The sequence below is a fragment of the Lampetra planeri genome, chromosome 12, assembly GCF_965212315.1.
Source record: "Lampetra planeri chromosome 12, kcLamPlan1.2.h2, whole genome shotgun sequence".
Lineage (NCBI taxonomy): Eukaryota > Metazoa > Chordata > Hyperoartia > Petromyzontiformes > Petromyzontidae > Lampetra > Lampetra planeri.
In genome coordinates, this window is record NC_136118.1 from 8,938,295 (window position 1) to 8,964,417 (window position 26,123).

Here is a 26,123-nt window from a genome sequence, read left to right on the forward strand (position 1 = left end):
TGCAGTTTTACATTTCTAAGTAAAATGTCACTTGGGTAACTGATGTCTACAGTTTTTTTCTTCAGTTTTGCAGAACATTACGGCTGATTTTATTTTGATACTGTGACAAACTGACAATGCCGCTGCACATTTCCATCTTCCAGTGTACTGCCATTCATTCCTCCACCTAAGACCGCTTGCACTTGCAAGGGGGGGCTTCCTTTTTTAAAGTGCTTTGCATTAGCATAATCAAATTTATGGTGGCGGTTGATTGAAGCAAGGAACGCAATATGGTGTCCTGTAATCAATCATCTTCTCCCTGTCAAATTAAATCCCAGGCGTGAGAGCTGTGATGGGGGAGCAAGAATGGCAGCTAATCACACAGCCGAAAAATTGATGTGCTGTTTGTCTCTGGTTGCTCAAGCGTGTAATGGTAGTTACAGGGTATCGTCTCTTTGGCAGTGGCGGCAGGGGGGGGGGCGGAGGAAACGTGCAGCCTAACGGCGCGCGCTCACGCTGGATTTAGTACTGCGTGCGTTAGCAGATTTGAAGGGCGGTTATTTACTGGTATTGTTGACTGCTATTGTACGGCACGGTACACGCGTTAACTGATTGAGCGGCAGGGCTCTCTTTAATAGCTGTGATATTTTCCTCACTCCTCTATTCCGTATTAAGAGGTTTGTACCAATGCATAAAAATAACATTGATTCATCCTGAAATGTATTATATTGGGTAGAATTGCCTTTTTGATTTACTTGACAAAAAACATGCATTTTCCTTAGATTTAGAAACTGTTAATTGACTACATTACCCAACGGTACCTTTATAAGTGATCGCTGGGGCGACCTACACCTGTATTCAACTGGAGAGGATGCACCTGTGCAAAACTGCAACAGACTGGTGGTGCATCGTACATTTGATCATGATAGTTATGGTGATGCATCATACATTTAATAATAATGAGGCATTATTATAAGTTTATGGATGGTGATGATGAACCATGTATTTGATAATGATTCATCATACGAATCATGATAATGATGATGCATGATATTTTATGACAATGGTGATGGTCCAGCATTATAATAGGTGCGACTGAATGTAATTAATGGGTGAATCACTTGCATTCAGATAAAGAGTGACCCTGCTTCTGAATAAATCATTCTAAAAAGCAGAGGTCCATCTGCTTGCCTTCTTTAATCCCTCAACGCAGGACAATTGATACACCTCTGCTGAAACACTACTGTGTTGGCCTTTAATGTATGAAACTAAATTGTAAACTGTGTTTGTGACGGAGTGTTGATGGTTGCTTGACTTTTGACGCAAATAGTGGTGTGTTGCCTTCAGAATCATACCTTTTCGATCCTTGATTCATTTTCTTAAATTGCGACAAGTCACCGATTGATATCTTGTAATGGTTACAGAACATCACTTTTTTTATGTTGAGAAAGTACTGAGCATATGTTAACCATAGTTATTATTTGTATATTTTCTGCCCAGCTTACTAAGATTTGTTCGCAATTATCATCTCAGTTATTTCCTTTTTCATTTTATTTGTGCATTAATGTTTCATTTGTAGCTCTTGGTAAAATAACAATTTCATTATATTCACAGTTTTTACATTTTGTATTGACGTTAATGCCTGAAGAAACATGCTAGACTAAAGAATGCAACTTTAGCTTACGGATATTTCTACTTTTTTCAGAGCAACTATGGTGGTGCAAGCTCGGATGAGTCACGCTGCATTGATCAAATGAGTTTATTAGGGATTACACAGGTATAATTTCATTGTTTCTACCTTTCTGGAAAGATGCTGTCATGATGTTCATCACTGGAATTCATTCTGGCTGCCATTGTTTAGCTACAAGTAAATGCGGCCATTTTTTTTAAATGTTGTAACTTTGGAAATTGTGCAATTAAAGATGAAGGCACACTTTTAAAAATGTTTACGTAAATGTGACGCTATTAACTCAACGTTCATGTATCCATATCACTAACGAAAACCCGTTTAAAAAAAAATTGAGAGAAAAACCCATTAAATCTTAATATAATGAACAAATGGTACCAATAAAAACTTCCTTAACAGCTTTGTAATGGTATTGCTGTACATTTATGGCCCTGTATTACATCTTTGGCAATATGAAAACTATGATGATATAAGTATTGTTTTGATTTAAAAAGTAATGAAATCAAATCTATATTCTCCTTTGTCGTTATGAACATTTCCATACTTGCTGTCAACACATTACACCCATAAAGCCTTTTTCTAAATTATGAATTTAAATTGTTTATATAATATGTTTTACCCTTCAGTGTACATACTTTTTCCTTCTCAAAAACACTGACAACTATAAGCTCATAGGGCTGACATTAATATTGGCTACATACACTACTTGTGGCATGCAATTTGTTTCACCAAGAATGGTAACATTAAACATTTCTTAACATGCACGTACTAAAATATCTTGATAGTATAATACAGTTTGCCTGGAAACAGAAGTGTTCCTAACGATCATTGTTTGTTATTTGCACTTAACTGCAAGACTTTCTGTGAAATGTAAAATAATCAATGATTGCTCTGGGATTTTTCCCCCTTGTGTCTTCATTGGATGCATTGACAACAGTTGTGTATCTGTAGGCCAATCTTAATTCCTGCATTATACTGACGTTTCAGGTACACGCTGCACTCTTCGTACTGTGTTTTACAGCCTATAAAAAGTAACGGGCATTGGCCCCCCATATTCTGAATTCTATTACAGACAAAAATCCTCAGCAATGGCAACACCAATGCTCTCGTTGCCAAGCGGAAGTCGTCGGCTAACTACGAGAAGGAACGCGAAGTTTGCGTGAAGTACTTTGACCAGTGGTCCGAATCGGACCAGGTGGAATTTGTGGAGCACCTCATATCGCGCATGTGCCACTTCCAGCATGGCCATATCAACTCCTATCTCAAGCCCATGTTACAGCGGGACTTCATCACTGCATTGCCGGGTACGTAGTCGAAAGGTCGCCGCCGCGTCCCGTGTGTTTGCCATGTACACATAGGGCCCTTTGTCACTCCCCTGCTGGTTTAGGGCCTTTCTATGTGCTGTGGGTCCTGGGAGACATTTGGCCATACTTCACCACACTTGCCAGTGCAGGTTGGTGAACGTGAGGAGCGCACATACGTTGGAGTATTGCACAGGACAACAGCATATTTTGCCCTCTGATGTCAACGTAGCCCTGCAGCCTTTAACAACATGTTTTATGCATTGTGGGGGTCTCCCTTTAAAGCACAATCCAGGCTTTGAACTTGGTTAACTTTCGAGATCAGGGTGACTTTGTCATGATCGATGATCGTGTTTACCATAGCATGGCACATTTTTGCACAGGTACACTTGTGGTCTGTGCATTTGCCACAGGAAGTTTGATTCCTGGAAGTTTGCCACTTGGAAATTCACGTAGAGAATTTCCAGAGTGAGTAATCTGCTGTGAAATGCACCTACATTTTTCCGGTGATGTCATTCACTCCACTAGAGTGGGGGTCATTGTGAGCCCTAGTCAAAGTTTATTTGGAAATTACAGGCAAGTAAATAAAACATGGCTACAATTATATGTACCCCTTGATTAATAACTTTTTAAGGCACACAAATTGTTAATGTAAACTAATTTAAAGTCATCTAAAAACTCCATCCCATTTAATTCAACCACAATATGAGTTACGTGAACCTGGCAAAGAGTTGCACTCGTGCTTTTCTTTGTTACTCAAGTTTGTGAAAAAAAATGTAATCTATAGATTATCTACCAGTGCAAACGCCTTATTGAAATTACTGTTTCTGAGCACTGTCTACAAATTGTGACATTGTGGAATAATAAGGGTTTTTTTGTTCATAAAATGAAACATAAATTGAATTGTCTGCGCGGTAATACAAAGCTGGTGCGTGTGCCACTGAATGACTCGTACAATAGCACACAGTGTCGGTTTTGGTATCTTTCCTTCTTATTTTTCTTTCCCATTGACCTGCGCTGGAATGATAAGCCCATCCATCATCTCGGGCAGGATTTTCATAAACTACGATAAATCGCCTGGGCCGGCTCTTGCGCCTGTGCCCCTGTGTTTAACATCATACCATATTCAACTCTGCTTTCTGTCACTGTCGAACCATCACTGACCATGCACCCAGCCTTCGGATTATGAAGGACTTTCTTTTTTCCTGCAAATGTTTCAGAAAGGTGAAGACATCTGGAAATACGAAGTTATATTTTGGCGGTGAATGTTTGCGGCCATGCGTACGCTCGTGATTGCAAAATATGACTTAATTTTCATTGCAAAATTTATCTAACCATTAGGGACGTAAAATGCCCCGCAGGCTGGACGCAAATAATCTCAAAACGTTTAAAATGTCCATTGGTGCTACAGCGTATTGCATTTTTTACGGTTCCCTAACTGCACTTGGTGATCATGCAAAAGTCCACGTTGCGAGTAATTATGTTTTGCCCGAGAGTTTATTGACACTTTGATATAATGCCTCGACGCATATTGGCTCAGGTATTGAAGGAGCCGCAGGCTATTGCTAATAAAATTCCATTCTGTACCGATGCTCGGCTAGCCAAATCTCTGCATCAAGAGCATTGGGCACGCGGGTCGGCGTATTTTTGGATGCGAGCACACAATCCAGTGCTCCATCTACAGGCTGCCAGCTGACCTTGCAGATAACTGACATGCGCGTTGACACCCCATCTGTTAGCTTTTGCCGTAATCATTGTAATCCAATAACATCTGAAGAATTGATAGGTGCATGTGTTGTGTTAAGAACTCATTTGTCTCATTAGGGTCCCAATGGGCCCTTGGTTTCTCTGACAGGCAGCAGTGGCTGCTGATTGTTGCCAGCATGGGGTATGAGAGGGAGAGGGACGGCGCTCGAACATTATCAAATTGGCGTGTTATGTCTAATGCTCCTGTATTGTCTCATAAATTGGGGAATGTTTTTTTGTGTTTATGTAGGGGAAGAGAAATTAGATGAAAGTGAAACGTGAATAATTATGCATCCACAACTCTGAATTACAGGTTTATTTGTACGTCCTCATGTAAGCGTATCATATAATGCATATTACATATGATTTAACAGTTGGACCCTCTTGATGGAGCATGGTTCAAATTAATTATAGAGAATTTAGAAATATCTTAGTGAGAGAGCAACTGAATGAAGAACTTGATTACTGTTGAGTTTGTTTCAGAGTAACATATATGTGATGTGTGTATTTTATTATAATTCCCTTGATTTTTGCATTTTATTATTGGATAACTAACTCCGTTTGGTCAGAACACTGTTTATTTTGCTGCAGCAATATGAAACAGCTTAGAAATAGTCAAAATTGCATAGCTGTTAATGCAGTGAGAGGTGACCAGGTGGCTCAGAAGTCAGGAGTGCTTAGCTGATTCAACCAGGTTATCAAGTGTAGGGAGTACTCTCTGCTTCTTTCGGTAAAGTTACGTAGAAATAAAATAAATGAAACAATAGAATACGACGTTTCGATTGCAACACAAGCAGTCATCATCAGGTAGAACACAATTTAAAAGAGAGACAAAACAAAGACACGCAGACACACAGACACACAAGCAGAGAGAGACAACACAGAGACACACAGAGAGAGACACATTTTACCGAAAGAACCAAAGAGTTATTCCTGCAGTCACGAAAGCTTCAAATCAAGCGTAGGGAGTTGATGCCTCAGTCCAGTCATCAATTATTTAAAATAACCTATAGCATGAGATTTAGTTTGCACTTAATTTGGCTAATTTTTTTGCTCTGAGAAATAAAAATGTCAGTTTCACTGTCATGTGACAAATATTAATCTTGGTAGTAGGGTGGGTGGGACATTTCTGTGCGTCGATGCCGCCGCCCACTGAACATTAATTCCTCTTCTAGCAGGGTGGGTGGGAAAAGTGCTGCCCCCTACTGTCTAGACCAGAGGTCACTTGAAGGAATCTTCAAGGTAGCTCTGGTATCCGCTTCATTCCGCCGATCTCTATGAGAGTTCCGAATTAATTATTTGTCTCATAACACGATGCCATTTCCAAAATTGGTGGAAAATTTAGAAAAAATTATAGAGAGAACAGCTGTGCGGTTCGAGGGAGTGCTTGGTGGGTAATGTCTGGCGCGGCTTCACACTGCCACTTTGTTCCAGCACGAGGACTGGACCACCTGGCGGAGAACATCCTGTCGTACCTGGACGCGCGCTCACTGTGCGCGGCTGAGCTGGTGTGCAAGGAGTGGTACCGCGTCATCTCGGATGGCATGCTGTGGAAGAAGCTGATAGAGCGCATGGTGCGCACCGACTCGCTTTGGAGGGGCCTGTCAGAGAGGAGGGGCTGGTACGTGCTAGCGGTGGCGTTCTACTTGTCCTTTTTTCCTACTCAGCCCTGCAGTACATGTACTGCCCTTATGTCAGTCTATTGTTGGATGAGGGCCTCGCCATTCCAGACAGCGATACAGTGCTATGTTCCCACATCCACTCCAGTATCCAAGGCCTTGTCTCAAAACCGTCAGTCAACCTACCCTCAATTGGAGGTTACTCTTTTTCTGATGCTGCCCATCTAGTCTCACCCTGCCTTCTTTGCTGCCAACTCAAGTCTATGCTCTGACTGTTTCATATCTATGAAGTCTTATGACAAAATGTATCTTATGCTTGTTTTGGCAGTTTCCCATGACACACAGTGTCTTGAGATGCAGCTGCGTGCAGATGCTATATACATTCAAATTGCATTGTTTTCTGTTGAGATGGGACAGGACTTTTATCAGCAAACATCCTGGAGATTCAAAGAAAATACAGGGAATTTATACACGAGTGTTTGTAAAAACATGTGTATTACATGCTGTGCAATGGATGTGTATTTAACGTAAATGAAAATGCATTGATTCATATTTTAGCCACGATTGTTTTTCAGCAATGTATTGTGGCATATATCAATGTTCTTAAAGCCGTAAGTTGATACAACCATGATGTTTGTGTAGGTTTACGTATGCATGCACACTTAAGCAATATTCTGTGCTTCTTTAAGTGACATTTAAGTGTGGGAGCTGTTCTATGAATTTGGTGATCTGAGTTTGATTCCCGGCCATGGCTAGCATCATTTGAAAAATACTATCTGGGGGTCTTCCCCCCAACCCCCATCATTACCAACCCTTAATGGCCTGCATGGTTTAAAGTATGTTAAAAAAAACATCACCAATGTGGTGTGGTGAGACCTTTCAGCGGTTTATTGACAAAGGGCTGAAAACACATGTCACCTGCCTTAGCTGTTTAAGAAGTTGAAATGTGAGAATTAATTTAGCACACTGCCATGCTTTTTTTTGTTGCCTTGCCTTTTACGGAGTTGATGCAGTGAATGTCTTTGTTGCAAGTCCAACTTTTGAGAGTATAAATCAGCAGTTTTCTTTCCGTAACAAAACTCACGAGCATCATAGACATTGCAAATCAATACTCGCAAGAAGAGATTGAACCATTGCTTTGCAGCTGCCAACCTGTTAAATGGGTACTTTCTTTCGCTGTGTGGCTGAATTAAGTTAAGAGCTGTGAACGTGTTCTTAGACTGTAGGGGAAAAAAGTGTTTTTTAGGTACGAAATATTTACCCTGGCATTTGTCAAGATGTCACTGGCATGGGATGTCATAGGTAGGGACAGAGGCAAGGCTGTGAATCTAAAGATGGGGGTGGGGGGGTGCGGAGGGAACTAAAAAAAAACTTCAGCTGTGAGCCGAATAGAATGTTTTATGCTCTGTTTCATGTCTGGGGTTTTTTTTTGAGCTGAGCTTTACACTTTCTGCACATGCCACATGGGTAGCTCTGAACGACTGCCAGCTATTCACAGACCCTTATGGGAAGTTCTTTCAAGATGTCCTGTAACATATGGTGCTCTTTCTGTATGCGTGAGCATAACGTAATTATGAAAATTTATCTGGTAGAATGAATCCTGCTGCATTTGGGGAGATTTGCAGCATGTTTGGGTATGCCTCAAGACATTACAGCAGATTGAATATTATGACTGGTCAGCAACACTGCCAGATATCTGCATTATTCACCAAACTTTTTTGTATAAATTTCCCACAGCCATAAAATAATAATTGATTGCCCTCTAAATAGTCTTTTTTTTTTTACAAAAGGCTGTTAATGTTTAATAGCATTAACATTTTATCATGCGATTTTATACATTTCAGTGTGATTGAATGTAGTTTATTTAATTACATTTTAGGTAAAATTACTCACACGTCTGTCTCATTTAAAATTACATCAAATTGTGTAACGTGTAGGATAGATGCTTTTCATTTTGCTTGTTCCCAATGTATTCCATGGTGTTGGTGGGTTCAAAATGGGTACCAATTGAAATAAAATAATGTAAATTAAAGAGAAACATTAATTAAATCATAAGAGGCTCTTTGACTAACCCCAAAACCCACAGAGCCATGAAAAACAATCCCTTGTCCTATTATGCAATAGGCCAGAACAATCTACTTTATATAAATCAGCACACATACAATTATGTAAGGCAGCTGGGCATATAAATGCTATTATGTACTTATTTATACCGCTTTTTCAAAGGCGAGCGAGTTTTATCCCCTACGCTCATGAATACACGCGCGTCTGTGCATGTCCAAAAGGGGAGCCTTACTGATAGCTTACCTGGGACCAGCTGTGCACACCACCTCCTGCAGGCTTAGTGGACACTAATGGGACTAATAGCTCAAGGAGGGGGGCCTCAACATTATGATTTCTTTTTCAATTCCTCCAGCTGGTTATTTGTCTCAGGACAAAACAGGCCCCTATAGAGCATGCAGCACAAGACCCTTATTACGTTTTTATTTATGTGGGGGCCGCAAGCAGGACTTTCCCTGCTGAGACCGCCTCAATATCGCCAGGACCTTCTTTGACAGCCTTGCATTAAAAATGTCACTGCTTTGAAAGCTGTTTAAAATTGCCTCATCCTTCATTGCATACCGCAAAAGGCTACAATAAAGCTGACAATTTGACACTCGCATAATATGTAGTGTTCCGCAAAACTTTCTGCTGCATTTATTTTACAGAGCAGAAAAATTTGCTATATTAAAATGTTGAATAAAAATTCCCAGGGCAAGGTAATGCATGAGAGCTTGTCATAGAGTAAAAGATTGCAAGGAATTTTCCCAAACTTTCTTCCAGGGCTCTTCTGAATATAATAATGTAATTTTTAAAGTTTGGCGCGAGTGACTATTTTGCCAATTGTCACACTCCCATCTCTTTCCAGGTGCTTGTATCTTTTCAGAAACTGGCCAAACGGTGGCCCACCTCAAGCCAACTCCTTCTACAGGGCCCTTTACCCCAAAATAATTGGGGACATTGAGGTTTGTGAAATCAAAAAGTATTCCACGTGAATTATTTCGTTTCTTAGAACATAAGTATGTACGGTAAATATCTGTGTTAAATACATGACTTATTACCAAATCATCGAATACATTCGATCTATGTTAGCTCTCGGAAGCTAAGCAGGTTTGAGCCTGGGTAAGTGCTTGTATGCTTGCCAAGTCGTCATAGGTGTCTGCGTAGCTGTGCTACGTGGCGGTCAGCAGAGGACATTGCAGCAAAAGCCATTGTGCTGTATTTTTATGCTTGCGCATGTATGCTCCCCACTTGCACCGTCCTGTACTGACCAGCACGTGAAGTATTGTCGAATAACCCCCACGGTCCACATGGCATGGGCTGGCCCTCATCCAGCAGTGGATTGACAAAAGGGCTATAGATGTACATACATGAGTGCATGGCTAGGGGAAATACAGCTGTATAGGACTGCCTACAAACATCAACACCGGAGATATTTTTGTTTGTATTTTTCAGACGATAGAGTCAAACTGGAGGTGTGGCCGACACAACCTCCAGCGCATTCAGTGCCGAAGCGAGAGCAGCAAGGGTGTCTACTGCCTGCAGTATGACGACGAGAAGATCGTCAGCGGCCTCAGGGATAACACCATTAAGGTAAAGGCCACCACTGAGGTGGCTCCGTGGGACCAGCTGTGCATAGTCGTTGAATAAGTACCGCTGAAAACCTGGGTTCAATTCCGGGCGACCACCCGTCTGTAAAACACATTCCTGCGGAGGGAGCTGGTAGGAACGTTGGTTTGCTCGGTCAATGGCCAGGGTCAACGGCAGCGTGGTGTATTCCGCAAATATGCCCGACTGTGAGGGCGGGCACAAGCCGGCATGAGTAGGTTAAACGTTGAGTTTTATAAGGGCACCACGGGGTGACCAGCCCCTCCCCACCCAGCCCCACCCCTCCCACCCCCCACCCAGCCCCACCCAGCCCTTCCCCACCCTCCCCAACCAGCCCCTCCCCATCCAGCCCCTCCCCACCCAGCCTCTCCCCACCCTCCCCTCTCCACCCAGCCCCACCCCTCCCATTTTTGGATGCACGATGGACGGACGGACACAATAATCCCCTGTGGGCTGGTGTAACCAGGAGGTTCCTACCAGTATTAGGCTCTCGAGTGTCGTGAGTTTATCGTCTCACCAGTGGCCGCACAAAGGAAGGAACGCCTCTAAAATGTGTTTTTTTACTTAATTTGGTAAAATTCCACTTGAGAATGAATGTCTGTTTGACTGACTTGTAATGAACATGGGTAGAGTAGGGTGTGGAACATTCAGCACCCCGAGTGGAGCCACCAGGTGGGGTTTTAATATTATACATCATATTTTTCTCTCCTTTTTCACTCGGGACGTAAAGTATTTACATTTGCAGTATATTGATGTGGATGGTTTTTCACAGCATCATGGTCACTTAATTTTTTAATGTTTTTATCGTATGTACAATTATGTGTATTACTTGCAAGTTTTTATTGGCAACAAGGGTAAAGCCTACTCTTATGTTTTCATTGTCTTGATTCTGGCAAAAAGGTCTCGTAGATATAGTTTAACTGTTTTAAAGACACATTTTCTTGTTGTGCATATTTGACATGCCTTTGTGCTCCATGCGTCTCAAACAGATCTGGGACAAGCAGACACTGGAGTGCAAGAAAGTTCTGACAGGGCACACAGGGTCCGTGCTGTGCCTCCAGTACGATGAACGTGTGATTATCACGGGCTCCTCCGACTCCACAGTCAGGTAAGTACTGTCATTTATGATGAAGAGACAACCAAATTCATTGCGTCATTAAGGAAGAATCATTCCACGAACAGAAGCTAAAACGCTTAAAAAGGGAATGTGTGGAACATTAAAGACAGGCCCCAAATGATTCACCACCCCAAAGAGTCTTCTTGGTTCTTTCGGTAAAGTCACGTAGAAGGGAGATAATAAAGTAATATATAATAAAACATAATGAAATAATACAATTCTCACCCCAAAGAGGTTGAATAAACTGTCACCTCTCTGGCCTCTTTGTGTGTGCTGTGAAGAAGCGCCATTGCCCAAAAACGTCACCTATCATACACTTTTTCTTTTATGGCACTTATCGACAAATGTGTTGAGTTTGTTTGATATGTCTCGTTCTACACCACTGCTGATACAGAATAACCAAATACAGATTACGTCGTAAAGGTTTGCCCAAGTAATGTGTTTTCATTATACTTGGGTGTACATTTTTTGTCAATTTTTCCTTGTTTTTTGGTATATTAGTCTAAATGAAAATGAAGCGTTGCATTTACATATAAATTGCAACAATTCATTTGCTCGTATAAACCCCTAGGTGAGTGGTGAAGGTCCCATCAGCAGTTCTCAATTGGGCCTTCAAAAATCATAAACCTACCCCTGCAAGGTTTTATACCATTGCATAGCTAGGGCACCGCACCATACTTTATTGCACGTCCTCTAACACAATGCCCTGCATTAAAATGGAATGTGCACATCTTAAGGAAGATCCATCCACTACCATCACAAGTGGACATTAAAAATAAACTCCATGAGATTGCGGAAACACACAGCAGTGAGAGCCACTGAAAGCAATCCATCGCAAGTCAACTGAAGTAATTTCTTGGCTAATGTGAGCATAGCCTTATAGATTTCTATTCATCCAGACCTAATTAAACACATCAGACACACCCCTTCACACGTTTTTCCTGCATGAAAATTAAGTGGGGTTTGGGCAGGACGTGTCGCTGGAGGGGTTGACGGGCGTGGTTGCGACCAATGATGGCGTGGCACCCAAAAGAGAGAATTTCCACCGCGAAGGAAGCGATTGAGATTTGCTCCTCTACAGGAGCTAGGCGTAATTGTTCCATCATGCGACCGTGAGCGATGGTGACGGTTTAGGGGAGGTATTCGTCCAGCAGTGGATATACGTTTGCTGACGACGACGACGATGATGATGCTCATGCAGGGTGTGGGACGTGAACACGGGCGAGATGGTGAACACGCTGATCCACCACTGCGAGGCGGTGCTGCACCTGCGCTTCACCAACGGCCTCATGGTCACCTGCTCCAAGGACCGCTCCATCGCCGTGTGGGACCTCGCCTCGCCCACGGACATCTCGCTGCGCCGCGTCCTTGTCGGGCACCGTGCCGCCGTCAACGTCGTCGACTTTGACGACAAATACATCGTGTCGGCTTCGGGAGACCGCACCATCAAGGCGAGCGGGGGCGAATGGGGACGTAACGGGTGGCGTCTCACTGAACCGCGTAGCGAGTGAATCCGAGCGGTCGGGTCGGTTGAGAGAGTCGCCAGGAAGCAGACGGCACGAAGGAGGTTGTGACGTCGCGACTTCCCTTGGGTGCCGTTATTGTGGTTTTTCGTTTGGATTCCTGTTTTGCATTTAGAATCTCCACAATCGGTTGCTCTTCTATTGGCAGGGCTGCAGTCCTACGAGGGCTCAATGAGTCGTAAAAGGATGCAGATTAGTGAGATGAAAGAGAGATAAGCAAGTTATATAAATGAGAGAGCTGTGACAAGAAGTAAAGATAAGTGACATGAAAGCAAAGTGAACGAGAAGGATTGGAGACCTTTAGATATTAGGTACAGATTAGTGTTGTATATTCATTATGTTAAGACGCCTGTTAACGTCAATTTCTGTTATGAAATATGACATTGGCGGCCAATGCATGTTACATTTAACGTAGTTGAAGGACCCTACTACACACATACTGCACATGTACAGCATTTGTATGTATAAGAAAGCATGTGCGCACACAACATGATGCAATAACCTACAGTGCCAGGTTAAGGCAATTTGGATTTTTACGGGTTAGTGTTATCATCCCAAGACTCCAAATGTGCATGCTCGTACAATTTTTTTAATCGTGAGAATTCAGCATTAATTCCTGAAGTGCACAAATCGAATATTAGGAGCGGCTTCGCTGCAAGAAGCCACCTTTTCTGTATGGCATTTTTGGGGATTGCAGTAGATTACAAATTGACGTCGAGATTTGATGTCCATTCGATTGCTTCAGGAATAGCTGCGTAGATATGTTTCAGATCGCCGTTGAATGATCTGATTGGGCAGTCGTTTACAATATTTTGCACCGTCTGAGATGTCGCATCACAGTCACAAACTGGACTCTGGTTAATTTTCCATTCATGGAGAAAGTGTCCACCACATCTTCCATGGAGTGTCCGGATTCGATTCAAGGAGGACCAGATCTTCCTCGGTAGATCAGATCCGGGTTGAAGGATTGTGGGGTCGCTGATGATGAGTTTCTGCAGCAGGTCGGTGTTTGTCCAGGGCTTCCCTCCATCGTAATTCGATGGTCTTGTCTTCGTCATGGAGGTTCTTTGCATATTGCCAGAAAGGTTTTCTGGATTTGAGCCTGTGTGGCGGTGGCATGGAGTTGTCCTTGTTGGGGAGGTTTGGATTTCTGACGGCCTTGCGAAGCTACGGAGGAGCGATGTTTGCGAGGACCGGAAGCCACAGCAGCGGTGTGTTCTTTAGCTTTTCTGAGATGATCCTCATGGCTGCATTTAGCTGTGTATCCACCAACTTGTGCACGCTTTTATTCCAAGCTGGAGCGCAATATTCTCTCGCAGAGACGATTAGTGCTGTGGTGGCCATCCGGAGCGTCATTGCGTCTGCTTCTCATGTTTCTCCGGCCAGTTTATGCACGAGATTAACTCGTGATTTTTATTCTACAACAGTGTTCTGCAGGTGTTCGCAGAACGTGAGGTTCATGTCGATAGTGACAACCGAGGTATTTTGGGTACTTCTCGTGCTGGACCTCTTCGCCACAGAAAGTGACGGCCAGTTTCTAGTCGGCGTTTGCATTGTTCCGGTCGAATGATGTAATGGCTGTTTTCCTTGGGTTTGGGCGGAGCCTCGAGTACTTGAAGTACATTTCGAGTTTCTTGAGGACTTCGCACAGGTCGTTTTGGACCTCCGTTTGGGTCCTTCTTTGGACGGCAAGTGCCAACTCAACGGCGTCGCCAAATTTCCAGCTGATGGTGACAGGGAGGTCACTTATATATGTTAAAAAGTGCCGGAGCAAGCACTGATCCTCGTGGGAGCCTGTTATTGAGTAAGTGGACTGACAGTGTTCCCTAAGTGGACACGGTATCGCCGGTTGGCCAGAAGCGATGATAGGAGTCGTATGGTCTGCTGGCATCTGATGACCTTTGACACCTTTAGCATGAGACCCTCCTGCCATATTGTGTCACATGCCGCTGATATGTTGATGAAAGCAGCTCCTTGTGATGTCCTTGCGCTGGTGGCCAGCTTTGTGCGTGGTAAGTGCCAGCGCTTGGTCGCATTTGCTGCGGCCGGTGCCGAAACCAGCCTTGTTCAGTTGGTATAGCCTCCTCGAATATCCGTGACATACGGGTCGGGAGCATACTTTCCAGGAGTTTGTAAACTGTACTCAGCAGGGATATGTGACGGAATTTATTTGGGTTTGCGGTTGATATTCCAGGCTTGGGAATGGCAAAGACCTTCGTTTGTCCCCATCTTTTTGTAATTTTGCCCGAGGACCTTTTGTCCAAAAACAATCTGCCCAGCCAGCGGCATCCTTTATGGCCAAGATGTTTCAGGAACTCTGGATGAATCCCGTCGAATCCACCTCGTTAATTTGTTGATGTACACATTCCCTCGTATCCGCGAGGGATACATTCCGGAGGTGCCCGTGAATAGCAAAATCTTTTGAATGAATTACCTCGTACATAAGCTATTAAATGTGTGAACATTATCATAACACACAAAAGTGTGTCATATACATAGCAGAGGTGGGACAAAGTCATTGTTATGCAAGTCCAAGTCGAGTCGCAAGTCATCAAATTCATGATTCGAGTCTGACTCGAGTCCAAGTCACATGACTCGAGTCCACATCTCATAGGTGGGACAAAGTCATTGTTATGCAAGTCCAAGTCGAGTCGCAAGTCATCAAATTCATGATTCGAGTCTGACTCGAGTCCAAGTCACATGACTCGAGTCCACATCTCATAGGTGGGACAAAGTCATTGTTATGCAAGTCCAAGTCGAGTCGCAAGTCATCAAATTCATGATTCGAGTCTGACTCGAGTCCAAGTCACATGACTCGAGTCCACATCTCATAGGTGGGACAAAGTCATTGTTATGCAAGTCCAAGTCGAGTCGCAAGTCATCAAATTCATGACTCGAGTCTGACTCGAGTCCAAGTCACATGACTCGAGTCCACATCTCATAGGTGGGACAAAGTCATTGTTATGCAAGTCCAAGTCGAGTCGCAAGTCATCAAATTCATGACTCGAGTCTGACTCGAGTCCAAGTCACATGACTCGAGTCCACACCTCTGATACATAGAGTAAATAATTGTTTATAAATGCAGTCATGTAGAGTTCCAGATGCCATTCACGGATAAAAGGTTCGTGAATAACGAGGGAATACTGTAAATGTACATTTAAGACAAGATTTTACATATTATATTAAAGGTCCTTTAGAAGGGTTTGACTGAGAAGTCCGTGCTGCAAGAGTTGGGTGGCAAGGCTGCACCCAAGACAGGCACATGCGGACACGGTCCATTCCAAGTGATTGACTGGAACACGTTGATAGCTGTTCCTTTAAGTGTGCCAATTTGGAGATATTGGCTCTTGGAGATTTCGTTGTAAAAATCAATGCACATCCCTCCCACTTGTACAGCAGCGCATTCAGATGTAGTCACTGTTGGATGCTTTATAAATCGCCGACGATGATTAATACAAAACGTCACGTTAAATTGGTACACCGGGTGGTCGGCGCGGCTGTTTCAACCGCTCGCGCGCGGGGTTGTTTGCGAGAATGTTGATTTCGGTCACACAAGCGTGCAGCTCACAGATCAACTGTGCGATTGCCTCGATGTGCAAATCAAATATTTGGTAATTTATACTGTTCTGGGAATCTACCCACCGAGATTCACAGATGCAATTTGCAGATCCGTTAGGGGAAGGCTTCGTTTTTGAGACTTGGCCTCCGTATAGGCCAGGCTGGGCACTGTTATTGACCGGTGTTAAGATTTTTAAGATGCTGCATTTAACACCCCTGATCTTTCTGAAGAGCGCCATGGAACATTTAACTTGTGCACGGAATAGTTGGGATTTGTCATTTGTAATTATGAAAAAACAATCCGTTCTCATGTTAAGGTTAGTAATTTACAAAAAACCATCGGCAGCATCGCTCTGAGGGAGCTACAGGCATTGCCAGCTGTCTGCTCTAAATCTAAAGCTCAATCCGTGGAAACATTTCATACCCTGTTTTGGCCACTAGAGGGCTCTGTCGTAACTGAAATATACAGCACTACGTAAATATTAAATATCTGAGCTTATTAAATGCACAGCATGTAAAGCACTTAACTTGTTTATTCCCTCATACATTGCCCAACAATGTACAAGCCATTATTCATTCTAATTAAATTGTTTCTAGTTTCTTTCCTCTGCCTACTTATCCTATTTTTACGATATGTATATATGCTGTAAAAACAGAATGTGCTTGATTTAGAAATATCTGTTAATATTACTGGGCTGAAACTAAAAACCCCATTCTGTGCAACCAAAATGATGTGGTCCATCTATTTTTTTACAAAGAAACCACATTAGGCACAGCCATTAGATATCATGTAACCTGCAGTGAAAGTAATAATATAGTCTTTCTTTAATTGAACCATACCGGCTGCATTGATGTGCGCACTAGTAAACCTGGACGGGCGCATTCTGCTCTGTGGAGGTGACAATGTCACTCTTCTTAGGCAGGGATGGGAAGTCTATGGCCTGCCACTTCAACTCCTTACAGCCCAGCGTCATCTGAGGCCTACCGCTTCAAAACGACTTGCAAATGACATTTATCCATCGCTGCAAGCATCGCGGCCACAGTAATCGTGTACGAGGATAATTCCCACCTGGAAACACCGTTTGTAACGTCAGCGCGCCAACTCACTCTTGTCACTGCACGCGCTTCATGCAGTGACAAAACTGACTGAGGTGTGTCAATGTGTGACGCAATGAAGGAGTTTGAAAGGCCTCCTATTTCGCCCTCGGTGAGGGAAAGGTTGCCCCACCCATGTCTTAACGGGATGCAATGGTGTGTGGGTGCGTGTACAGGTGTGGAACACGAGCACATGCGAGTTTGTGCGCACGCTAAACGGACACAAGCGTGGCATCGCCTGCCTGCAGTACCGCGACCGCCTGGTGGTCAGCGGCTCGTCGGATAACACTATTCGGTGAGCTGGCCTTTCATTTTGCAAAACATGAGCGACTGTTATTTGCGGTGGCCATGCATGCACAGAATGAGAACACCTGAGCAACTTCCTTTATCACACAACTGGAAGGGGACCCATGCAGGTGTCACTCACCACTGATGTTAGCCCTGGCCGGGAATCAAACTCCGGCCGCCGGGTTCGTAGCACAGCACGCATACTACTGCCACCAATTAAGAGGGTAGCTTTCTTGGCTTCTCAACTGGGCTACCAGTTACAGAGCATTTTCCTGATGAGCCAATCAGCCAGAAAATAATTTATATTTGGTTAACGATGTGATGACTCAACTCAAGACTGTCTCACTGGGCAAATGCTGCGAGTTATTTTGATTTTGGGTCGCGGTCGTTTGCACTGCGGCTCATTTTGTTAACTACATTTGCCCAAATGTACATATGCCAACATTTGTAAATAATCGATGTGCACATGCACATTTAAATGTATATTCAAGCCTAAAAATAATACATATTGATCAATGGTTCGATGCACCATCGCACGCCTGGAGGTCCATCGTCATCTCGTTTTCGAGATTGTTGAGCGTCTCTGCTGCCGCCTCTTACCACGCAGGCTCTGGGACATCGAGTGCGGCGCGTGCCTGCGCGTGCTGGAGGGGCACGAGGAGCTGGTGCGGTGCATCCGCTTCGACAACAAGAGGATCGTGAGCGGCGCTTACGATGGGTGAGTTGCTGCCACGTCCGCCCCCAGACGCTTTTGCCGGCGTGCGTGGATGGGACACGTGTCACCTTTGAGGCCAAACTCGGCGATGTTACGAACTCCGTTGTGGCAAAATGAAAACACTTTAGATTACCTTTCCATCATTCTCTTCTTCGTCGTCCCTGTTGTACCACACTGTAGATTGTGACAGATGTGTAATTGTATTTTACAACACATTGTGTACTGTTGTGGAAGATCATGGGCATCATAGAAAAATGTCTATTTCCACGTAAGTGAAGGCAGCCATCGGCTATATTTTTTTTATTAGTGCAGAGACACATAATTACGATGTGTGGTTATATACATGTACAGTGGGGGTGTATGGATAATTTTTCACGTAGAAGTCGTTTGACCATTGAAGCTGCTGGTTTGGTGGTTTAAAGTGTTAGGTATTGGAGGACAAGGGGTTTGTGTCTGCAGGAAAGCTTGCTTCAGCCAAAGCTGCTCAGAAACAATGTTCTTCACTGTAAACACGAAGCAAAGTTATATATTAAGATTGAAATATGTAACAAGGTGCATGGGGGAAACTACCTCGTAGACATGGTATTGCGGGGACAAAGTATGTATATCATTTTTATTGTACAAGAAAAATACTTAACATATCCCAATGTTTGTTTGTGGTGTGCAGTAAAATTAAAGTGTGGGACCTGGTAGCAGCACTTGATCCACGAGCCCCGGCCGGCACTCTGTGCTTGCGCACATTGGTGGTAAGAAACAATGAGTGTTGGAATTTAAAGAAACATTTAACTATGATGATACATGTGATTTGTGTAGAGTAGCATGAGATATTGTTTTAACTGCAAGCAACTCATTTGTGCCGGTGTCAACTGACAATTCGGAGCAATTCTTCTACTGCTATTGTTATGGAAAACGATTGTCTTCAAAAAGCAAATTGTTATTGTTATTCAGTAAAAAAGATGAAGTCACCTTTTTCATGACTTTGTACACCATGCACGTTGCATTCCGAAAATGTGAATGGGTTATATTTGTGATTTGGTGCGGTCATTTGCCTGTGACCCAATCATTTGGGATGCGCCCGAGCTCATCGGGGTTCAGCCTGGATAGTGCTCCCATGAGTGACCACGACGCACAAACGCGTGGTCACAGAGTTTGCGTGGCCATGTGGTGGACAGCAGAGGGCAGTGCAGCCAAATCTGTTGTACTGAACCTCTACACTCACATCTATGCTGCCCACCTTTACCAAAGCTTCACCAACCAGCACGGTGAAGCATGGTGAAATAACCCCCACGATCCGCACGGCCTGTGGGGAAGCCCTCATCCAGCAGTCGAAGTAGCAAGAAGGGCTGCGCACGGGCAAGATAAATTGTCCACTTTGTCCGTGCATGCTGAAGTGCAATGGCCAGGGCGGTTTCCGAGTGAAGCTTGCACATTTGTGACGCGCGCCGTCGTCTTCCCCCTCCCCCTCCCTCTGCCATGTGGAACCTCTGGCGTTGCAGGAGCACTCTGGCCGCGTGTTCCGTCTGCAATTCGACGAGTTCCAAATCGTGAGCAGCTCGCACGACGACACCATCCTCATCTGGGACTTCCTCAACGTGCCGGCAGCACAGGCGGAGGCGGCCCGCTCCCCGTCGCGCACGTACACCTACGTTTCCAGATAGACGAACTGCAGGTCCGTCTGAGCAGACTGGCGCGGCCCACGCACGCGCGCACCCACCCATCTGTCTCGCCATTGGTGGGATGTGTATGGCAGCAATATTGTCGTTAAGCGGCCAATTGTAGTAGCCTAAACAAACGTGTAGCTAAATGAGAAACGGTCACTTGCATTGTTGAAACAATGTAACTTGATGTAAAAAATGTTGTTTACCCGAATTGCACATTATGGAATAAACAGCTGGAGTTTTTAAATAATTTTCAAATTGGCAAGTATGCTTTATGATGTTATTACTTTGACATATCTTGTAAAATGTGATGTTTCTACTAATAAGCTACCATAACCTGTATATTGCTTTTAAATCGAACAAAATTTTGAGTTGTATTTTTTTATATATATACAACAAATTACAGCTTAATGCAGCAGTTGTGTTAAAGCACTGGTTCAACACTTTTTGTTCAAATTTGTTGTGTATTATATAAAACTTGCACCTAATGGCCTCACTACAACAATGTGACACACCTGCTCCCTACACTGGCTATTCGCGACCTGACAAAATTGCTTCGTTTCTCTCCAGGGACGCTGAACGAGCCTTCTCCCTGGATAATTTGGCGATTAGACGGATAAGCTATCAACAATATTAATTGTGTGTAGGCTTTTGAATTTACCGAGGGATTCTGGATGAAATCGACCAACACTGAAGCTTGACCTCTGCTAACTTGTGGGACATCTTGGCACAAGTGCATTTGGCTGGTGCCAGGCTCCCAGCTAAACACGGTGGCACTGTGAGCAGCCGGAAGAGTTTAGTTGATGGATGACCTATCACTACAACCACAGTTCGACACTTAACTACGTACCTACATCTCGGTGTATTTCAACGCTCTTGCCCCGACCCCTGTCTTCTTGACCTCATGGCTGCTTTTTTCGTGGCATTTGAAAACCAGCCTCAAGTATGAGTTGGGAAAACTTGTAGCTATTGTGAATTGCTTTGTAATAGGACTAGTGAGGTCGTGCTTGGTTGTGTAAATAAATCTTGTTTCTTTTTTTAATTCTACACATGGCATCTTGTCACCCGGTGTTTGGCAGTTTTGACCTACAAACATGTATTGGATGCTGCTATGATTTCATGTTGAAGCCAGCTTGTATTTCATCATGTTTGCCCATTTGACCATTATACTATATTTATCACAACCTTACTGCTGAGCACATTATAATTGGTGTTTAGGGAAAGTTGTTTAAAAAAAGAAAGAAATAAAAGTCTGTTACATCATTAACCAAAGGCTCAACTAAATTTATTGCTGCCCTTTTCAGTAGATGCCATTATAAGAGTGACACATTTACGCAGGTATTATAAAATCATAGAATGACAGCAGTGTTCTTACAGGTGAAATGAGTCACGGTCTGCAACATCTTTGTTTTCATATTAGTTTAGTTGTGTATAGAATCCATTTTCTTTTTTGTACTTTATTTTTTAGTGTGTGTGCGTGTGTTGTAAATTCACTGTTTGACTATTGGCCACGGCTGGACTTGGACATCATCTCGAGTAGATTGCATGCAGCTTTTGCTACGTTTCTTTTGTAAATAATCTTTGCTCTTGTGCAAGTGGACGACCCCACTCATAACATTAGTACTTTCAGTACGGTTTGGATTAAAACAAAACTGTTACATGTACATATATGGTAGCTTTGCTTTACAGTTCTCTTGACCGTGTTTCATGCATGTATTTGGAAAAAGAGATCAGACTTGCAAATCCCAATGCATTAAGAATTTAGTTAATTGCAAACTACGTTTAGCATTTCAACACATTCGACGCTGCTTGAGTAGAACATCTGGTTTTGGATTTATCATTAAATCTGACCGATTTTCTGCTGACGTGACTATTAATATTCCAAACAAATTGAGGTGGGGCATGTATTGAACATCTCTGCTTGCAACTCAGTCATCTGTGTGCATCATACAATTGCAAATAGTGCATATTTTCCCCTTTATGTATTGACATTAGATTATTAGAATGCATAGATAGCTGATTTCTGATTTCAGTGTAATGTTACCATAAGCAGTTTCTTTGGTCTTTGTAGTTTATTTTTGTACATTAATGTGTAAAGTCCATGATAACTGGGGTACTGATGTGCCTGCTGTGTTTGTAATGCTGTACGTCTTCAATAAACTGTGCTTAACTCCGATCCGTTTTAAACAGAAGCCTATCATCACAACCCCCAGTGTTTTATGGATGGGAATGTTTTTCAAAATAATTTTGTATCAATGTGTCTGATGAAAACTGTATGGATCCCTTTTCTTTGGCAAGAAACTTTGACCATTTAAAAATCCTCCTTAACATGCATGTAAATTCATGTTAGCTTTCTCTTTTCATTGGCTAAGCCATTGGATGCATTTTAATTGTGATCATAAAACGTGTGCACCTGTGTCTTTATATTAACTAATGACACAAACGATAAGTGTAGTTGAATAATGCATCGGTTTTGCGTATGTATGGATATGGATTTTTGGCACTAATTGCTGTTCGTGTGTAAAATGTACTCTGTCGCTCATGCCGTTTGGAAGTGTAATCTCTCACCCTTGATTCACTGCTGGCAATCTACGAGACAGATATTGCACCAAGTGGTGCGTACATTAATGTATAAATCTTGCACCACACGTCGAGTCTTTTTTTTTTTCCTGAATAAAAATAGTTTATTCACGCAAACAATCTTGCGAGTGAAGGATTCAAGCTGCCAAGTCACGGTGGTCTATTTTATTTATATTACTATAGCAAAACAATTATATTAACACTAAAATATATATTTGAATTTACAAAAATGGACAGTATAAGATACCGCTTGTTTAGTTGACAAGGCAATTCAACCAGTGTTATCACATGGCTTCAGTTAGCCGATGCATATGTAATACTGAATTTAAGACCATTTATACCCTTTTTCTGTTTTTACTCTTCCACATGTTGGGAGTTTTAACATATTTTGGCTCAGAATTATAACTTTACAATGTTAGTCTTGAGTTAAGACTGTAGTACATGTAGTAGAACCTGGAACCTTTCATTGATAACATATCTATAACTTACAAAAATATACATAAAAATACCATTTGGAATTATAATACAGCACTTAAATATACAATTTCCTTCCAGAGAGAAATTTCAGATGTGCAACTACCAAGGCTGGCTATTTACATTTCAATGTCATGTGACCATAGTACCCGTGTACAGATTACAGGGGGCTTGTGTGCGAGTAAGCAACAGCATCGCTTTTGTGCCAAACCGATCTAGCCAAGGATTTGTATTTGGATGCTTTATAACTCACCAAAAACAACAAACGACCTGTATGCTGTAGAATCGCACAAATACGCAGCAATAATTAATGTCGAATAAATATTCTTTTTTGGGAAGCAAACAGGGCACTTCAGTGCTCTAACGACTACCATGTCGTGAAGAAATACTTAGTCCCTGGTCAACAATTTTGTCTTGAATACGAAGCAGGCATCAGCTGACGGGGCCTTCCGAAATACTGTAGTACAAGAGCAATGGTGCTGGCTGAAAAAGAGAAGCGAAAAGGCGCGTGACTTAAATGCGTTGCATGTTACACTTTCAACGTTGAGCTTCAGCACAAATATGTAATGCTTCATTTAAGCGTTGACTTGCCTTTTGATACCAGTACGTCAACCAAACTTCCTTCAGTGTCGTGTCGTCCAAAAGTGACTCCTCCTCAAAATGTACAAATACCTGGACAGACGAGCACAAAAATCGTACAACATAATTCTTTTAACGTTTTAAGTTCAAGGGTTGCAACACGATGGCGGCACGCGCCTTCGCGTCGCTGGAATGAACTGGCAGTCTGGGTGTGAATACGTGGCTGGACCGTAGATGGGGGGGGGGGGGGTGCTGGTGATTGATCGCGCGTGGCTGCGCACTGCGGTGCCACTGCGCATTCCGCGGCCGAGATTTCCTCCTCGGCAGACGTCTCGCGCCGCCGTGCCCGCGACGCCGTGAAATTGCGGCCGATTGGAAAACAAAAGTCGCTTGGGAAAGCGGCGCCCCCTCAACGCTCGCTGCCCATCGCTACTTCAGCTGCGCAGGATTTTCTTCGCAGAGATGGTTTTTAACCGGCCGTGGTAGTGATGGTTCGATTCATTCGTCAAAGGGAGTACTTTTTTTGATGCTCACGAAACACGCCTAATTGTGCGCATGCGAACAGCTCATTATCTGTGCAAATTATATGCAAATGATATGTTGTTACATTTAAGTTAATGGAGGGAACAAAGTTGAATGAATGAGATAAAAAAAAAAATCTTAAATCTATTCCCTGAATTGGCAATCAAATCGCTGGGGACGGGGTGGTGAATTGTTACATGCTTAATTATTTGTGCTCAATAATGAACATTGAATGTTGAAAAAAACATCTTAATTTGTGTTTGGGTTAAACCATTCATCGACGTTCATTGCAGTCACCCAAATTTGTTTTTATAAACTGAAGAAGAGCATCACAAATCTACACTTACCCACAGAATTGCATATTTTGCTCACAACCAGATAGGAATAGGGAAAATGGGCAGAGACGGGCATTATTTCCAACATTTCACGTTAATATCGTATGTGGGTAGAAGTGACAAATGAAGAACTCGACCGATATTAGATTTTGAAGAGTATACGAAGCTGCAGTGGAACGTATCTCGGCAGACACGAATCTCAACAGCAGCAGCCGCGTGAATCGTTGAGTAACGCACGCACCTGGGACGGGGGGCAGATGCCCAGCTTCTTGGAGAGGACCTGCCTCAGCTGTGACACGGTCGTGCGCACCGAACACCGCACAAACTTTTGCTGCAAGAAAAAGAAAATGTGACAGGTGCACCGCGTCAAAACTTGATACGAGTCTTAACTGACGAGAGCGGGGGGAAAAATGCCTCTGGAACACATCAGCTCCACTCTGGGGCAGAAAACGGGCATAGCGATTGGGAGATGGTATGTACAATGTTATAAGGAAGGTGTGCCTTAGGATGACTATGCCAATATTCAGTCCAAATTTAGTAAAAGTCCGAGCACGTGTAAAAGGTCCAGGGGTTGACGCTCAGCTTCAGGCTTGGCCGAGCAAATGACTGACCGCCTTGATGTAAGCGTCAGGTACAGGGTGCTGTGAAAATTCAAGCATGCAATCTTGATTTATTGTGCTCCTCAACAGCACAGAGGGAGTGATGGCATCGGCTGGTCCAGACATGCATACGAACTAGAACCGTCGTAAAAGTCCCAAGCGTGCATTGCTGGCAGTGCAAACATTCATCTTGCCCGTGATTTAACCCCCACGATATGCACAATGAACAGCATGAAAACCAATGTACCTCAACGTCCAAGTCTACTGGAATATCAAGTTTTACATTGGAGACCTTATCAGTACCTTGGCTCAAGTCTCGCACTCTTCATCACTTGGGCACGGAATTATAATTACCAAAAATGTGGTTTAATGCATCTGCATTTATTACATCTGCACACCGCACGCAACTGCGCGAAAACACGCAACATCCACACACTTCACGTTTGACGGCGGCCCATGCTTTTGCAGCGCACGACTCTTCCACGAGCACCTCAAAAAATTCGTCGCCACACAAATTGGGAGCCCACCGGCGGCACGCACAGCCGCCGCCGCCGCGTTTTGTTACTAAAATAAGTGGAGGCTACGGCTGCTCGGGCTTGCCAAGTCCCAGCGAACGGAGGTATTTGTCAGAAAATTAATCAGATTTCACGGGCCGCTCCCGGCATGTGCCAAAGCAGTCCCGCGGACAGACGCATGCGGTGCATTCATTACTCGGCTGCCTCGCCAGTAAACGACCCCATCCATCATCATGTATTATCTCTGCATTAGCCCATCCTCCCGTACCCTGCTGACTTCATTTCCTACAACACGCGCGCTGCTCTTAACACAAACGCACGGGAGCCGGCCAGAGAAGCCGCGCGCTCGTCTCCGCACCCCCCACGCGTCCCACATCCCCCACCCGTCCCACATCCCCGCCTCTTGATTTGTGTTGCAAGGAGCTCCAGCGACGGTCGCCTCTTTAACCTTTTGCTTTCAGTGCGTGTGTGTCGAAGGAGTGGAGGGTGCCAATTTTTACGACTGTGTCTTAACTTGCCGGGTAAATGTGCCGCAGATGACGCCGTGCGTGCACGACAGAAACGCACACATTTGGTCGTGCAATT

The 26,123-nt window shown here is 43.5% G+C and overlaps 2 protein-coding genes across 8 annotated transcripts in view; one reads left to right on the forward strand and one right to left on the reverse strand.

Moving 5' to 3' along the window:
- BTRC (beta-transducin repeat containing E3 ubiquitin protein ligase) overlaps positions 1-22,110 on the forward strand; it is a 34,507-nt gene extending 12,397 nt beyond the window's left edge. For 3 of the 6 annotated variants that reach the window (XM_078599423.1, XM_078599426.1, XM_078599422.1), the window contains 12 exons: positions 1,685-1,756; positions 2,739-2,970; positions 6,148-6,334; positions 9,241-9,337; positions 9,828-9,965; positions 10,970-11,088; positions 12,299-12,548; positions 17,450-17,568; positions 18,169-18,279; positions 18,944-19,022; positions 19,773-19,945; positions 20,505-22,110. In XM_078599423.1, the coding sequence (XP_078455549.1) occupies positions 1,685-1,756; positions 2,739-2,970; positions 6,148-6,334; positions 9,241-9,337; positions 9,828-9,965; positions 10,970-11,088; positions 12,299-12,548; positions 17,450-17,568; positions 18,169-18,279; positions 18,944-19,022; positions 19,773-19,934 (1,566 nt within the window). In that variant the 3' untranslated portion in view covers positions 19,935-19,945; positions 20,505-22,110. The remainder of the gene's footprint in view (positions 1-1,684; positions 1,757-2,738; positions 2,971-6,147; positions 6,335-9,240; positions 9,338-9,827; positions 9,966-10,969; positions 11,089-12,298; positions 12,549-17,449; positions 17,569-18,168; positions 18,280-18,943; positions 19,023-19,772; positions 19,946-20,504) is intronic. The other 3 variants (XM_078599425.1, XM_078599428.1, XM_078599424.1) reach the window with 1 other exon arrangement.
- A 481-nt stretch (positions 22,111-22,591) lies between these two features.
- PCGF1 (polycomb group ring finger 1) overlaps positions 22,592-26,123 on the reverse strand; it is a 30,501-nt gene continuing 26,969 nt past the window's right edge. The window contains exons 7-9 of one of the 2 annotated variants that reach the window (XM_078599430.1): positions 24,666-24,755; positions 23,580-23,660; positions 22,592-23,471 (exon numbers count right to left, since the gene is read on the reverse strand). In XM_078599430.1, the coding sequence (XP_078455556.1) occupies positions 23,421-23,471; positions 23,580-23,660; positions 24,666-24,755 (222 nt within the window). In that variant the 3' untranslated portion in view covers positions 22,592-23,420. Of the gene's footprint in view, positions 23,661-24,665; positions 24,756-26,123 lie in introns of both variants that reach the window. The other variant, XM_078599429.1, reaches the window with a different exon arrangement.